At 49.2% G+C, this 15,067-nt stretch overlaps 1 protein-coding gene across 1 annotated transcript in view; it reads left to right on the plus strand.

Annotated features, from left to right (window-relative positions):
- TFAP2E (transcription factor AP-2 epsilon) overlaps positions 1-11,938 on the plus strand; it is a 30,273-nt gene extending 18,335 nt beyond the window's left edge. The window contains exons 6-8 of the mRNA XM_017884424.1: positions 5,569-5,687; positions 6,247-6,388; positions 10,272-11,938. Coding sequence (XP_017739913.1) covers positions 5,569-5,687; positions 6,247-6,388; positions 10,272-10,554 — 544 coding nt within the window. The 3' untranslated portion in view covers positions 10,555-11,938. The remainder of the gene's footprint in view (positions 1-5,568; positions 5,688-6,246; positions 6,389-10,271) is intronic.
- The last annotated feature ends 3,129 nt before the right edge of the window (positions 11,939-15,067 follow it).

The raw sequence follows: 15,067 nt of genomic DNA on the forward strand, positions 1-15,067 counted from the left end.
CCCCCCCCCGCCAACCCTGCGCGCGGGGGCGAAGCAGGAGCACTCCCAAAAAAAAAAAAAAAAAAAAAAAAAAAAAAAAAAACAACTCCCGACTTCAGGTGATCTGCCCGCCTCGACCTCCCAAAGTGCTGGGATTCCAGGAGTCAGACACCATGCCCGGCCTATCATTTTCTTTTATGGGCCTTGCTTTTGGTGTTGTATCTAGGAACTCTTTTCCCAACCTGAGGTCGTGAAGATTTTTCTCCTAAGTTTTCTGTTGTTGTTGTTGTTTGTATTTTTAGTAGAGGTGGGGTTTTGCCATGTTAGCCAGACTGGTCTCGAACTCCTGACCTCAAATGATCTGCCCGCCTTGCCTCCCAAAGTGCTGGGATTACAGGTGTGAGCCATGACACCTGGTCTCCTATGTTTTTTCTAGAAAAAACTTGCAATTTTAACAAGCCTTCTGGGAGAGTCTGTTGCACACTTCCCTAGGTTCTGAAGTCAGACCATATCTACCACCTGTGGACAGAGTGCCTTGTCTGACAGGTTGAATAACTGGGAGCTCTTGTGTCTGCAGGAGTGTGTGTGTGTGTCTGTGTGTGTGTTAATGGCTTCTGCATATGTGACCAGCAGGACACCATTAGATCACTTCAGCTTCAGGAGTCACCACAGGGAATCCTGTCCTGTGTGTGTCGGAGACAAACTTTAGTGTCTCCGCTTTGCCTTCTGTGCTAGTTTAATTCCTGCCTCCATCACTGCCCCTTCCCTGACCCATCTGCTTCCCTAACCTTGGGTTCCATTCCTCTTGCCACTTAAAAGGGAAGAGGCTCTGAGAAAAAAAGGGACAGGTAGGGGAAGCAGCAAGGTCTGTCACTCATATACACAAACACATGAGCAATGTCATGTCTGCCCTTATATCTAGCAGCATCTATGTTTGCATAAATCTGGCATCAACAAGAGAAAGCACTTGCAAATATCCATATGCAGGCTACCACATCCCTCCACACTCCAGCTCATCCTCATTGCTGTATTTATCACAAGGGCATACAGTTTTTGTATAGTCACCTTTTTTTATTTTTATTTTTTTGAGATGGAGTTTCACTCTGTCATCCAGGCTGGAGTGCAGTGGCGCAATCATAGCTCACTGCTGCCTCAAACCGGGCTCAATCATTCTGTGGCCTCAGCCTCCCGAGCAGCTGGGACTATGGGCACATGCCACCCTGCCTGGCTAACTTAAAAAATAATTTTTTTGTAGAGATGAGGTCTCACTATGTTGCCCAGGCTGGTCTCGAACTTCTGGGCTCAAGTGATCCTCCTGCCTCAGTTTCCCAAAGTGTTGGGATTACAGGTGTGAGTTACCATGCTCAGCCAGCCGAGGCCCTAGGTTTTAATAGAAGTTGGATGGAGAAGGCTGCTCATCCTGTTTCTCCAACCCCTACTTCTGGTGAGGGGTGATGGGAGGGAAGACAGTTACTTTGCCCTTCTTTTTATTTTTAATTTATCAATTTGTAAGTTTTGGTTTTGTTTTGTTTTGAGACAGGGTCTCACTGTGTCATCCAGGCTGGTGTGGTCGGCTCACTGCAACCTCTGCCTCTTGGGCTCAAGCAATCCTCCTACCTCAGCCTCTACAGTAGTTGGGACTGCAGGTGTGTGCAACCATGCCTGGCTAATTTTTGTATTTTTTGTAGAGACAAGGTCTTACTGTATTGCCCAGGCTGGTCTCGAACTCCTGGGCTCAAGCAAACCTCACCCTCCCAAAGTGCTGGGATTACAGGTGTGAGCCACTGTGCCTGGCCCAATTTGTAGTTTTATTTGTTTAAAGTCAAGCTCTAGGTATAATTTTGTAATACATGCAGTATAGTTCAGTTTGGGTTCCCAGGGCCCTTGCATCATTAGTTTATTTCATATTCACTTATGGCCACCTGTGCCAAGACTCTGCCCTCGACACACTCATACTTGGTAGAGAAGACAGCCGTGGAAACAAACCAGGAAGGTTCAGTGCGGTAAGGCCAGGGATGGGGGTGAGAGGGAGCTGGGGGACAGGAGAGGGAAGCTCTGCACAGGGGATGATGCCTAAACTCAGTAGAGTGGAGAAGGACCCCTGAGAACCAAAGAAGCACTGTGGGGCTCAAAGAGCTCACAGCCTGGGAGTCACCACATCCCAGGAGGCACTTCACACTTGTTCCATTTGGCCTGTGCTGGGTTTTTAAATCTTTGAATCATTGCCAATGCTTAAAATCCAGAGAGTTCACATAAAAATCCAGAATCCTAGTTTCACAAACCAGCAAAACAAAACAAAAACACAAACAAACCAGGAGCTCTGTGTCCTACTTGGCAGGACTTCGCATAAGGTGCCCTCCAGCCTGCCAACCTCCCCCACAGCCCACTTACTATGTTACCTGTTGAGCCTCTCCTCCCTTGAGGCCTGGAGCTGTGCTGTCCACCAAGGTGGCCACTAGCTACGTGTAGCTCTTGAGCACCCAAAATGTGACTAGTCTGAATTGAGATACGCTTAAGCATAAAATGTCCATTGAATTTTGAAAACTAATTTCAAACAATGTAAAATATCTCACTAATAATTTTAAAAATATTGATTACATGTTGAAATGATTCTATTTTTTATGTATTGGGATAAACAAAATATACTAAAATGTTACATATTATTTACTATTATATTGATTAAAATTAACCTCACAAGTTTCTTTTACTGTTTAAAATGTGGGCCAGGCCTGGTGGCTCACCCCTTTAATTCCAGCACTTTGGGAGGCCAAGGCAGGCGGGCAGATAGCTTGAGTCTAGGAGTTCAAGACCAATCTGGGCGACATGGTGAAACCCCATCTCTATGAAACCCACAAAAATTACCCAGGCATGGTGGCACGCACCTGTAGTCCCAGCAACTTGGAAGGTTAAGGTGGGAGGATCGCTTGAGCCTGGGAGGTGGTGGTTGCAGTGAACTGTGATTGTACCACTGTACTCCAGCCTGGGCAACAGAGCAAGACCCTGTCTCAAAAAAAAAAAAAAAAATGGTGGACACTAGGAAATGTAAATGTATACATGTGGCTCACATTATATTTCCCTTGGTCACTTGGGTCTAGAGCCCAACAGACAAATGGGGACTCAGCAAGAGGGGCAGGCAGAGCCAGAACACAAGGGAGGGTGAAGGAGGCCATTGTAACGTGATGGTTAAAGCTGTGAACTTTGGAGTCAGTGCTGAGAGTTCAAGGTTCATTTCTGCTCCTTACTTGCTGTCCCACTTTAACGTCTTTGAACTTTCAGCACGTGGCCCTCATTGACAGGTGACATTTTGTCCAGCTCTAGAGCTGGGATTTGAGTCTCAGGGAACTGACCGGGCTCTAATGAGTTTTAGGATGGGTTTTCAGCTGCAGAATGATGCATCCAGATGGAAAGATCCGTCTGGACTGGAGCAGGGAGACCAGAGCAAGGTCTGTGGAGAAATTCACATGGGAAGTGAACCTGTGTCTGTGTGCATGCAGAGCAGTGGCCACATCCAAGGCATATAAAGAAATGAAAGTCATAGGATGGGCAGGGGTGGGAGAAAAAAAAAAAAGAAAGCTGTAGGATCTAGTGATGGACAGGATGTAGTGATGGACGGGATGTGGTGATGGATGGGATGATGTGGTTGGGGAGAGCGTTGCAGAGGGTATCACAGAGGTTTCTGGCTGGGCTGCTGGGTTGGGGTGAGGAGGTTTATCCAGAGAGGGAGAGACGTGACGTTCTGCCAGGCTTGGGATCAGGCTAGCCTTTCCTACTTTTGTATTCCTCAGGCCTGGCACCATTCTTGGCATGCAAGTGCTCAGCCAATATTGCCAATAGGCTGCAAGGCTAAGAGCACCGCCTTTGAGACTGCAGTCTTGGGTTTGCTACTGGTTCTCCGTCTACCAGCTGTGTGATCTCAGGCATATTACTTCACCTCTCTGGACATCGGTCTCCTCATCTGTAAAATGGGAATAGCGATAAGTGTAGCCCCTTGTGGGTTGTTCCAAGGACTGAGTGGGTTTATCTATGGGACCTCACAGCAGTGAGTGCTCAGTAGCTGTTAGTCCCAGATTCCACACTCGAGCCTCACTCCTGATGCACACACGAGGCCTTGTCTACCAAGGCTCTCACCTCCTTAAAGGAAGAGAGGGCCAAAGGATTCCGCTAAAGAAGCAAGTGCTTCAATATTCTCCCTTCCCCCGAGGCTAAGCAGGAGGATGGAGGTTAGACTGCAGGAAGAACTTCCTTTCTCTTATAGCCAAGAATGTCTAAGTGAATTTTAGAAAATCAACTTCTGGCCAGGCGTGGTGGCTCATGCCTGTAATCCCAGCACTTTGGGAGGCCAAGGTGGGTGGATCACGAGGTCAGGAGTTTGAGACCAGCCTGGCCAATATGGTGAAACCCCATCACTACTAAAAATACAGAAATTAGCCAGGCGTGGTGATGGGCACCTATAGCCCCAGCTACTCGGGAGGCTAAGGCAGAAGAATCGTTTGAACCCGGGAGGCGGAGGTTGCAGCAGCGAGCTGAGATTACACCACTGCACTCCAGCCTGGTGACAGCTAGACTCCATCTCAAAAAAAAAAAANGCCCATTCTGTGTGGCAGCATAGGCCCTGTGTGTTTTGGGGTGTGGAGCATGGTAGTCCATGGTTCGTCTTCCTAGACCTGTGTCTCTTTCTCTCTGTGCATGTCCTTGTGCCTGGGAAGGGTATTTCTGCTTCAGGGCCATGAGCTTGGATGAGTCTGAGGATGGTGTGGACATGTGTGTGTGTGTGTGCATGTGCCTATAGTAGCGGATGGCCAGGAGCATGTGTTTCCATGAGTGTGAGTATCCTGTGTTTCTTCTCGTGGGATGTGTGGCCTAGAGTGTGTCCTGCTGTGTGTGTGTGTGTGTGTGTGTATGATTGCCTGTGCATCTGGAGCTAGTCACATGGATGTTTGGCCATCTGGTGTGTGGGAGTGGCATTTGTGCAGTCATAGGGGATATCTCCTCACTCGTAGCATCTTGGAGGATCTCTGTGAGTCCCTGAGTGTCTGTACATGTGTTCCTGGGACCCTGACTTGGTGTGATCTTGTGTCTCTGTGTCCCTAGGTGTCTGAGTCTGTGTCTCTGCATATGTCTGTCTCTATTGGTTCTACGTGTCTCTATTCTTTCACGTGTGTGTGTTTGTGAGTCCCCAGGTGGCTATGTGTGTACCTGTGTCTCCCTATGTGTCCCTCTTTCTGTATGTCACTGTGCGTCTCTACATATAGGTCTGTGTATCCCCGGGTAGCTGTGTGTGGGCCATCTGGTGTGCTAAGGACCCCAGGATGCTGCACCCTGGCTGCCCCTGCTGTTGAGAGGACTAGAGTGAACTGAGGGGCTCCTGGAGCTGGGTGCTGGCCCCCTGCCTCTGTCTTGGCTGCAAAACCATGGAGATTAGGAAGAGGTTGCGCCCTTGCTGAAAGAGACCCCAGAGCATCCCCAGGACCAGACCCAAACCTCAACAGGGGCTGGTGGAGGCAACAAGGCCCTTTGGTGGTCACTTGGTCTCCACGCGTTTCTCTTGTCTTCATAGTTGTATGTCTGTCTCTCTCTGTGCATGTCAAGGGCCAAGTCCAAAAATGGGGGCCGGTGTTTGCGGGAACGGTTAGAGAAGATTGGACTCAACCTGCCAGCTGGCCGTCGCAAGGCTGCCAATGTGACGCTGCTGACTTCGCTAGTGGAAGGTGAGTGAAGCCTGAAGGTGGGCATGGGAGTGGCTGCGAGGGCCAGTGAGTTGTCTGGTGTGACTGTCTCTAATGCAGGAGGGTGTGTTGAGTGGTGTGTGTATCCGTGTAAGTGTTGCAGTATCTGTGTGCATGCTCTCTGTCATGCGGAAGGCTTGTTTGTGATTTCTGTGTGTAGTCTTTGTACATGTGTGCATGCATGTGCAATGGAGACCTTGCAGTGTGTGTGTATGTGTGTGTGGGTGTGAGTGTGTCAGTGGGGAGTAGCCAGTGTTTGGATGTGGTAAAGTGATGAAGGGGGTCACAGCCCCTGGAGATTGGTGCCTCTGGAATACATGGTGGGCCCAGATCCCATCTCTGAGCTCAGAGCCCAACCCTAATGGCCCCAAGGGAGGGCAATGGAATTGGGGCTGGAGCTGGGCTGGGAAGGAAAAGTCAGAGGGGGCATCTACAGAGGCAGGATGGAGCAGGATCCCCCTGGCCAGGGGGTCAGAGGTTCAAAGCTGTGTTCCAGGCGCAGAGGTACACCTGGCAGTAGTGACAGCTCCCCTCCCCCCAGGAGAGGCCGTGCACCTGGCCCGAGACTTCGGTTACGTCTGTGAGACCGAGTTCCCAGCCAAGGCAGCCGCCGAGTACCTGTGCCGACAGCATGCTGACCCGGGGGAGCTGCACAGCCGCAAGAGCATGCTGCTGGCCGCCAAGTGAGTGAGGGCATCACGCACAGGCACACATGGCTGCCATGCACAGACAGACATGTATGGGCACAATGGACACCACTGTGTACACGGGCAGTGGGCACACACATGTATGTGTGAGCCACTGTGTACATCAGCAGTGAGCACACACATACATGCGTGCCACTCTGTACATGAGCACTGAGCACACACACATACCTGCGCGCCGCTGTGTACATGAGCAGTGAGCACACACACGTACGTGCAGCCCATGTGGCACCACACATGGGCACCTAGGCTCCCTGCTTAGGCTATCCTGGGCACATGTGTGCATGCCACATGGGCACACTTGGGCGCCACATATGGGTATATTTGTGCATCATGGTTATCATACTCAGGCATACATGAACACTCCTCACAAGCTCCTGGAGCACACATGGACACTACATGTGAACATATCTGGGTTCCATGCATCAAGAACAGTGGTGTCACATACTGGCTCACACAGGCTCACGCATGGGTCCTGCAGTCACATACACTCCCAGGACACCACCAGCCGCAGTCCCCATTGCAGGTGTGAGGCTCCCTCTTCTAGCCCTGCCCATCGACCCTCTGCTCCAGTGATGTCCATCAGGCCACCAAGTTATGCCTGACTGCTCTGCAATTCCCTTTGTGCCTCCCTCACCACCGTTCACATGCTGCCTCCTCTACTCAGGTCTTCATCTCACTCCCGGACCTTCACCGAGAGTCTCCCTGGTCCCAACCGCCCTGCACATGTATCTGCCCCCCGCCCCGCACAAGAATCTTCAACGGTTCCCGCTGCATTGATTTTCAAACTAGGTCTGTGAGGGCACCTCAGGGCCTGTTTAACAAACTAGTATTCCATTTAGTTTTGTTGTTTTTTTATTTTTTAGACGGAGTCTCGTTCTGTCGCCCAGTTTGGAGCGCAGTAGCCGGATCTCAGCTCACTGCAAGCTCTGCCTCCCAGGTTTACGGCATTTGCCTGCCTCAGCCTCTCGAGTAGCTGGGACTACAGGCGCCCGCCACCTCGCCCGGCTAGTTTTTTGTACTTTTTAGTAGAGATGGGGTTTCACCGTGTTAGCCAGGATGGTCTCGATCTCCTGACCTCATGATCCGCCCGTCTCAGCCTCCCAAAGTGCTGGGATTACAGGCTTGAGCCATTGCGCCCGGCCTGTTTTTGTTTTTTGAGATGGAGTTTTGCTCTTGTTTCCCAGACTGGAGCGCAATGGTGCGATATCAGCTCACTGCAACCTCCGCCTCCTGGGTTCAAGCAATTCTCCTGCCTTAGCCTCCTCAGTAGCTGGGATCACAGGCGCCTGCCACCAGGACCAGCTAATTTTTTGTATTTTAAGTAGAGACAGGGTTTCACCATGTTGGCCAGGCTGGTTTCAAACTCCTGGCCTAAGGTGATCCACCCGCCTTGGCCTCCCAAAGTTCTGGAATTACAGGCGTGAACCACCACACCCGGCCCCAAGATTTAGTTTTTCAGGCTAGGCAAGGTGGCTCACGTCTGTAATCCCAGCACTTTGAGAGGCTGAAGCTGGCGGATCGCTTGAGCCCAGGAATTGGAGACTAGCCTGGGCAACATGGTGAAACCTGGTCTCTACTAAAAATACAACAATTAGCCAGGTGTGGTGGTGCACTCCTGTAGTCCTAGCTACTTGGGAGGCTGAGATGGGAGGATCACCTGAGCCTGGGAGGTCAAGACTGCAGTAAGCCATGATTGCATTGATGCACTCCAGCCTGGGTGACATAGTGAGACACCGTCTCAAAAAAAAAAGGGGAAAGATTTAGTTCTTCCAAAAGAGTTCTTATCTTAGTCTATTTGGACTGCTATAACAAAATACCATAAACTGGGTGCTTATAAACAACAGAAATTTTTATTTATTTATTTATTTATTTATTGAGACAGAATCTTGTTCTGTTGCCCAGGCTGGAGTGCAGTGGTGCAATCTCGGCCCACTGCAACTTCCGGCTCCTGGGTTCAAGCAATTCTCCTGCCTCAGCCTCCTGAGTAGCTGGGATTACAGGTGCCTACCGCCACATCTGGTTAATTTTTGTATTTTTAGTAGAGGTTTCACCATGTTGGCCAGACTGGTCTCGAACTCCTGACCTCAGGTGATCCACTTTCCTCGGGCTCCCTGAGTGCTTGGATTATAGGTGTGAGCCACCGCGTCCAGCCAGCAAGAGAAATTTATTTTTCGTAGTGCTGGAGGCCGGGAAATTCAAGGTCAAGGCAGATTCCGTGTCGGGTGAGGGCCTGCTTTCTGGCTCATAGACAGCACCTTGCTGTGTGGCCTCACATTGTAGAAGGGAGAATGGGATTCTCTCTGACTTCTTTTATAATAAGGGCATTAATCCCATTCACGACGGCTCTACCTCCATGACCTAATCACCTCCCAAAGGCCTCACCTCCTTATACTATCACCTGGGGGGTAGGAGTTCAACATATGAATTCTGGGGAACGTAAGCATTCACACCTTGGCAGTCTCACTGCAAGAAAAGACAGAGAGAGGAGGGGGATAGAGAAAGAGAGAAAGAAAGATAGGCTGGGTGCAGTGGTTTATACCTGTAATCCCAGCACTTTGGGAAGCTGAGGTGATCAGATTGCTTGAGCCCAGGAGTTCAAGGCCAGCCTGGGCAACTTGGCGAAACCCCATCTGTACTAAAAAAAATTAGCCAGGAGTGATTGTGCGTACCTGTAGTTCCAGCTACTCGGGAGGCTGAGGTTGAGACTGCAGTGAGCTGGGATCGTGCCACTGCACGCCAGCCTGGGTGACAGAGCAAGACCTTGTCTCAAAAAAATTTTAAAAATACAAAGAAAAGAGAGAGAGAAATCTGAGAACTACCAATTGGTAGGCTAAAGTTCAAACTCTTTTGAGGGCCCCACAGTCTGGCCCACACAAACTCCACCCACTCCTGGCAACCCTGTCCTCACATCCTTGGGTTTGCCTGTTTCCAGCTTAGAACATCCAGTCCTCCCACCTAACGCAGTCCTTCAAACTGACAAGTCCACTGTCCTGCCTTTGAGGCTTTGCCTCAAGTCCCCAAGGCAGAAGAGGAAGCACAGTCCTGGGACTGCCAAATGGAGACATCTCTGAGGCTGCTCATACTGTGACTGGAGAAACATACCTAGGGTGGGGCTCACGTGCTCACTAATCAGCTCACTCATCAAGCACTTCGTGGGCCTCAGTCCTGTCTAAGATACTGGCTGGCTTTCATGGTGACGCAAAAATGATGAGTGATCCTCTTGCCCGAGCCATACACAGGATGCACAAAGGAATGAATAATGAATGGCTGCAAACTAGAGCTAGGTTCAAATCCCAGCTTGGTCACCTTGACAGGTCATCCAACCTGTCTCAAACCAGTTTTCTTGTCCATATGATGGGGATAATAGTAGTATAGACTTGTTTGTGAAGATTAAGTAAGATGATACAGACAGTGTGCTTGGCACGGCATCCAGGCTTCAATTATATTCACTGCTAGTTATTATTTCCGGCAGATTCTGGATTGTTTCCTAATAGCTTCAAAGACAAAGTTCTGTAAAGCATTGGGTGTTTGGGGTGGGAGAGGGAATCAAGGAAAGTTTCCTATATAAGGTAGTAAGTAGCTGAGCTGCACTTTGAATATGGGCCGGACATCCAAAAAAGAAAGATTATAGGGTAATCGGCATGTGTTGTTTATTAGCTGTGTGATACTGGGCTAGTCACATGACTTCTCTGAACCTTAGTTACCTTTTCTGTGAAAAACAGTATGTTCATCATTTTGCAGACTGTTGGGAGGGTCAGCAATAGTGTAGCTAATGTCTGTAAAATGCCTAGCATGTAGTAGGTCCTTCTCTGGGCTCAGACTTTTGTCCTCCAACCTCTGGCCCTCCTTCTCCCACCAGGCAGATCTGCAAGGAGTTTGCAGACTTGATGGCTCAGGACCGCTCACCGCTGGGCAACAGCCGCCCAGCACTCATCCTGGAGCCCGGAGTGCAGAGCTGCTTGACACACTTTAGCCTCATCACCCATGGCTTCGGTGGGCCTGCCATCTGTGCTGCCCTCACTGCCTTCCAGAACTACTTGTTGGAGTCACTCAAGGGGCTGGACAAGATGTTTCTAAGCAGTGTGGGCAGTGGACACGGTGAAACCAAGGCTTCGGAGAAAGATGCCAAGCATCGGAAATAACTGCTTCTCCCACCCCATCCCTAAGGGGCTCCCAGGCCCTGAAACAGGCACTTAGCTCCTGGGGGTGGGCCTGAAAGGACTGAAAGGTGGGATTAGAGTCAGGCCAGAAAGAGAACATTCATCCAGAGATCCCAGAGTTGGGGATCTGGCTTAGAGTAAGGGAGGGTGGCCTCTCTGTGGTGGTGTGTTGCTAAGTTAAGGGCCCAGGTATTTGTCTCATGTGTGCAATTTTCTGACCTTTGATGGTTGAGCAGGGTTTGAACAGAAAATGACATGAAAAGGTCTGGCTCATGGGGCAGAGCCCTTTCCATTAGGGTGCCTGGGTGGCCGTGGGTGCTTCTAGAGGCCAAAGCCTTTGTGGTTTTCACTGGTGGCAGGAGGGAAATTGATAAATCAGAGGTGCTACTGAGGAGTTGGTGCCCCTCATTCCAGAATCTCCTACCCCCAGAAAAGGGGTGCTGGAAGGAAGAGACCCCAGTGGACTCTTTGTACCCTTCCTACTCTTGGAAAGAAATGGGCAGGAGGGGTCCTCAAGGAACAAAGAAGATAAAGCACAAATTGCAGAACTTGAATCCAGGCTGCTCATCACAGTCCTGTTGCTGTCTGTCCTATTTATTTATGTATGTTGTGATTAAATTTGAAATTTTAAAATGTCCAGTGCAACTTATTTATCCCAGTGAGTTGGGGTTCATTTCACTGTTTTCTGGCCATGCACTGATACGGCCAGCTGGACCAGAAGGGAGAGGGTGTTTTTGCTCACAGAGGGCTGTGGGTGGGTTGGGAGGGAAGAAAGGTGTGTCAGGTGCCCTGTGGTTGTCGCTGGGATCTTGTATTTGTGGTTCTTTTGCCCCTGCAGTTAATGTACCTCCCCATCTCCCCATCTCTCATTCTCTTAATAAAACCTTTCATTGGATATGAAGCCCTCCCTGTCCTTCTTTAGCCCAGGCCTGGATTTGCCTCCAAAGAGGGCAATGTCACTGGGGAGAGGCAGCGCCTGGGAATTGGGCAGAGGGTAGGGTGGGAAGGGGCCCCTAAGGGGATGGAGGGGACTGGGGGCCCCTCTGTGTGACAGGAGGTACAGATGTTGGTCTATCTGACATGTCAATGTGGCTGTTAGTTGCTGTGTGTGTGTGTGTGTGTGTCAAGTGAATACTGTATGTGTATTCCTGTGACTTGGTGGGCTGGTGGGTGCATCTGTCAGTTTGGCTATTGGGTGTACAGATTTGTTACCATGCCCGTTGGTGGTGATGTGTATGTGTCAGTGGGAATGCTGGTGACTGTGTGTGTCTGTCAGGCCAACGCTCATCCAACTCTCGTTTTGAGGATTTCACTCTTCAATCATCTTTTCTGTCCTGTATCGTCAGTGTCTCCCTCTCTATGGAATCATTACTGGATCACCCCCCCAGAGTACAAATGTTCTAGGATCTCTTACCTTACAAAACATAAATCCTTTCTCCATTTCTCTATTTCCTTTGCAGTTAAAGTTCTTGAAAGATTGCTACACCTCTACCTCCATTTCTTCACCTCCAATTTCCTCTTTCATCTGTTTTTTTCCCGACCAGTCTGCTGACGTCCACTCAGCATGGTCATCACAACATCAAATCTCAAGGCCTTTTTTTCTGGATTTAACAGCAGCAGTCAGTGGATATGGCTGACCACTTGCTCTTTTCTGCAACTGTTTCCTCTGTGGCTCCTAACTTCTGGTTTCCTATGACCTCACTGGTCCCAATTCTGTCTTCTTAGCTGGCTACTTCTCTACTTGACCTCTAAATGTTGGCTTTCCTCAGGTCCCTCTCTATACTGTCTCCTTCGATTGGTCTCATTCAATCCCATGTCTTTCAATATCTAAGTACTGCCAATTCCTGAATGTTTATCTTCAGCCCAGGCTGCTGCCTGAACTCCAGACTTGGAGGTACAACTGTCTGCCTCATGTCTGTCAGTTTGGCTAACAGGCATCTCAAACTCATGTCCAAAATGGAGCACATGACTCAAGTACTCAAATCGTGACCTCTTCTAGAACATCCCATCACAGTAGGTGGTACCACCTTCTTACCCAGCTGCTCAAGCCAGAAACTGGGGAGTCCTATTTGGTTCTTTCTCTATACTCAATCCTTCAGAAAAGACCTATGGATTCTGAGTCCATCTTCTTTCTTCTCTGCCAACACCCTAGTTCTCTGGACTACTACAGTAGTCTCCCAACCGGTCTATTTTCTCTGGTACACCTTCAAAGTCAGGTCCGGCAATGATCTGACTTTGCCTCATTCTCCAGCCTCATCTTAAACTACTCTCTTCATCACTCACTTTGCTCCGGCCACATTGGTTTCCTCTCTGTCCCTCAAACTACCACTTTGTTTTATGCCCCAGGGCCATTGCATTCACATTGTTTGCCTGGATTGCTGTCCCCTTGTCTTTTCAAGTGTGCCGTCAGGGAGATGTTGGGGTGCTTTGCGAGTGAAGATTGTGCTAGAAACATAGGGTCTAGGCATCATCTCTCAGGATAAGGGTCCAAAGATGTGACTTCTTTTCCCAAGAAGCTGCAGTGCCTCAACGCACCCGTAAGTGTCCAGTGAAAGCTGGACACAGTGGGGCCTCCTCTGGGGGCCTGTCCCTCATGCTACATGCATGGAGACCCTTGACACGTTTTAACCCTGGCCCTGCCACTCACTTGGTGTGCCACCCTGAGCTTCGGGTCCCCTAGTATGTACCCCCCCAGCAGGATGTTACGTGGTGCTGATACCTCGAGGCAGTATCCAGATGTGGCACTGAAGAATTCTGAATCATGAGGGAGGAAGTTCCGCCTTTCTCCAGTCCCTTTCAATCAGTCCTTCTGAATACATCAAGAAGAAAGTCTCCATTTGGGGCTGGCATGACTTTAACACCTAATATTTGCTTTTCCTCATTTTAACAAAGAGGCTCAGCGCCTTCCCCGCCTTCCCCGAGTATCCCTGTCTGGGTTATGCATTCCTTTCTGCAGAAAGGAAGAGAAAAGGAATGTGGGCCGGGCGCGGTGGCTCAAGCCTGTAATCCCAGCAATTTGGGAGGCCGAGAGGGGAGGATCACAAGGTCAGGAGATCGAGACCATCCTGGTGAACACGGTGAAACCCCGTCTCTACTAAAAAAATACAAAAAACTAGCCGGGCGAGGTGGCGGGCACCTGTAGTCCCAGCTACTCAGGAGGCTGAGGCAGGAGAATGGCGTAAACCAGGGTGGTGGAGTTTGCAGTGAGCTGAGATCCGGCCACTGCACTCCAGCCTGGGCGACAGAGCGAGACTCCGTCTCAAAAAAAAAAAAAAAAGAAAAGAAAAGAAAAGGAATGTGGGGGAAGGCTGAAGTATGCTCTGCTTTAACTGAAGCCTAGGGGCCTGGCAAGAGACATCCTGCCTCTAAAATTATCTTAGACTATGGGAAGTTGAGGGGATAAGACATACAGCACTTCTATATAATGCCTGGAATATAGTAATACATCAATAAAAGCTTATAAATACCCAGAAGAAATTAGTTTATCAAAAACTTTTCATGGGCTAGACAACTTTCCCTAAGGAAAGGACCATGTAGTCCTCAATAAGTCCTATTTTAGAAACAAGCAAGTTGTAGATCAAAGCAACTTGCCCAAAGTCGCTAAGCAAGTGGTCACGCATGTGTGTGATCCGACCCTCCCTTCGTTTCCACTGCATCACATGGCCATCTACAGAAGGGTTCACAGGCAAGGGGAAGCAGGTCCTCCCAGGCCCTTGTGCCCCCAGGCTCTGCTAAGCCAGCATATGGTCAGGGTAGTTAACAGTGCAGAGGAAGCAGTACGGTACAGACACTAAGTGGCCTAAGAAGCTTCTAATGAGGTCTCAGCATTTGATTCTTCCCATTAAGTTGTTTTTCTTTTCCCCATGGCAAAATAAATCACGTTTTAGCTTCTAACTGGCTTTAGCCCTAAGGAAAAGTAGATGACCATTCAAGTTTACACAGGGGCTCGGTGCAGTGGCTCACGCCTGTAATCTCAGCACTTTGGGAGGCCGAGGCAGACAGATCATTTGAGGTCAGGAGTTCCAAGACCATCCTGGCCAACATGGTGAAACCCTGTCTCTACAAAAATACAAAAATTAGCTGGGTGTGGTGTCGCACGCCTGTAATCCCAGCTACTGGGGAGGCTGAGGCAGGAGAATTTCTTGAACCCAGGAGGCAGAGTCTACAGTGAGCCAAGATCGTGCCATTGCACTCCAGCCTGGGTGACAAAGCGAGATTCTGTCTCAAATAATAATAATAATAATAATAATAATAAAATTAAAAACTAAACAATAAAGTACACACAGATTGTTTATATGTCTTCTTTTTTTTGCAAACAAGTAGTTGTGAATTAAATGGAGAGTGTTTAGACTGGGTAAGCATTCCAATTTGGAGTTTAAAGACTTTCCTACTTTCTCTTAAAGGATCATAGCACTCCAGAATAAATATGAAAAGTTCAGTCTTTGAAAACATTCCATCCCATGAAGGAAGGTACGTGAAGGCAAGTTGCAGGTTT

The sequence above is a fragment of the Rhinopithecus bieti genome, unplaced genomic scaffold (genome assembly GCF_001698545.2).
Source record: "Rhinopithecus bieti isolate Rb0 unplaced genomic scaffold, ASM169854v2 scaffold_13029, whole genome shotgun sequence".
Lineage (NCBI taxonomy): Eukaryota > Metazoa > Chordata > Mammalia > Primates > Cercopithecidae > Rhinopithecus > Rhinopithecus bieti.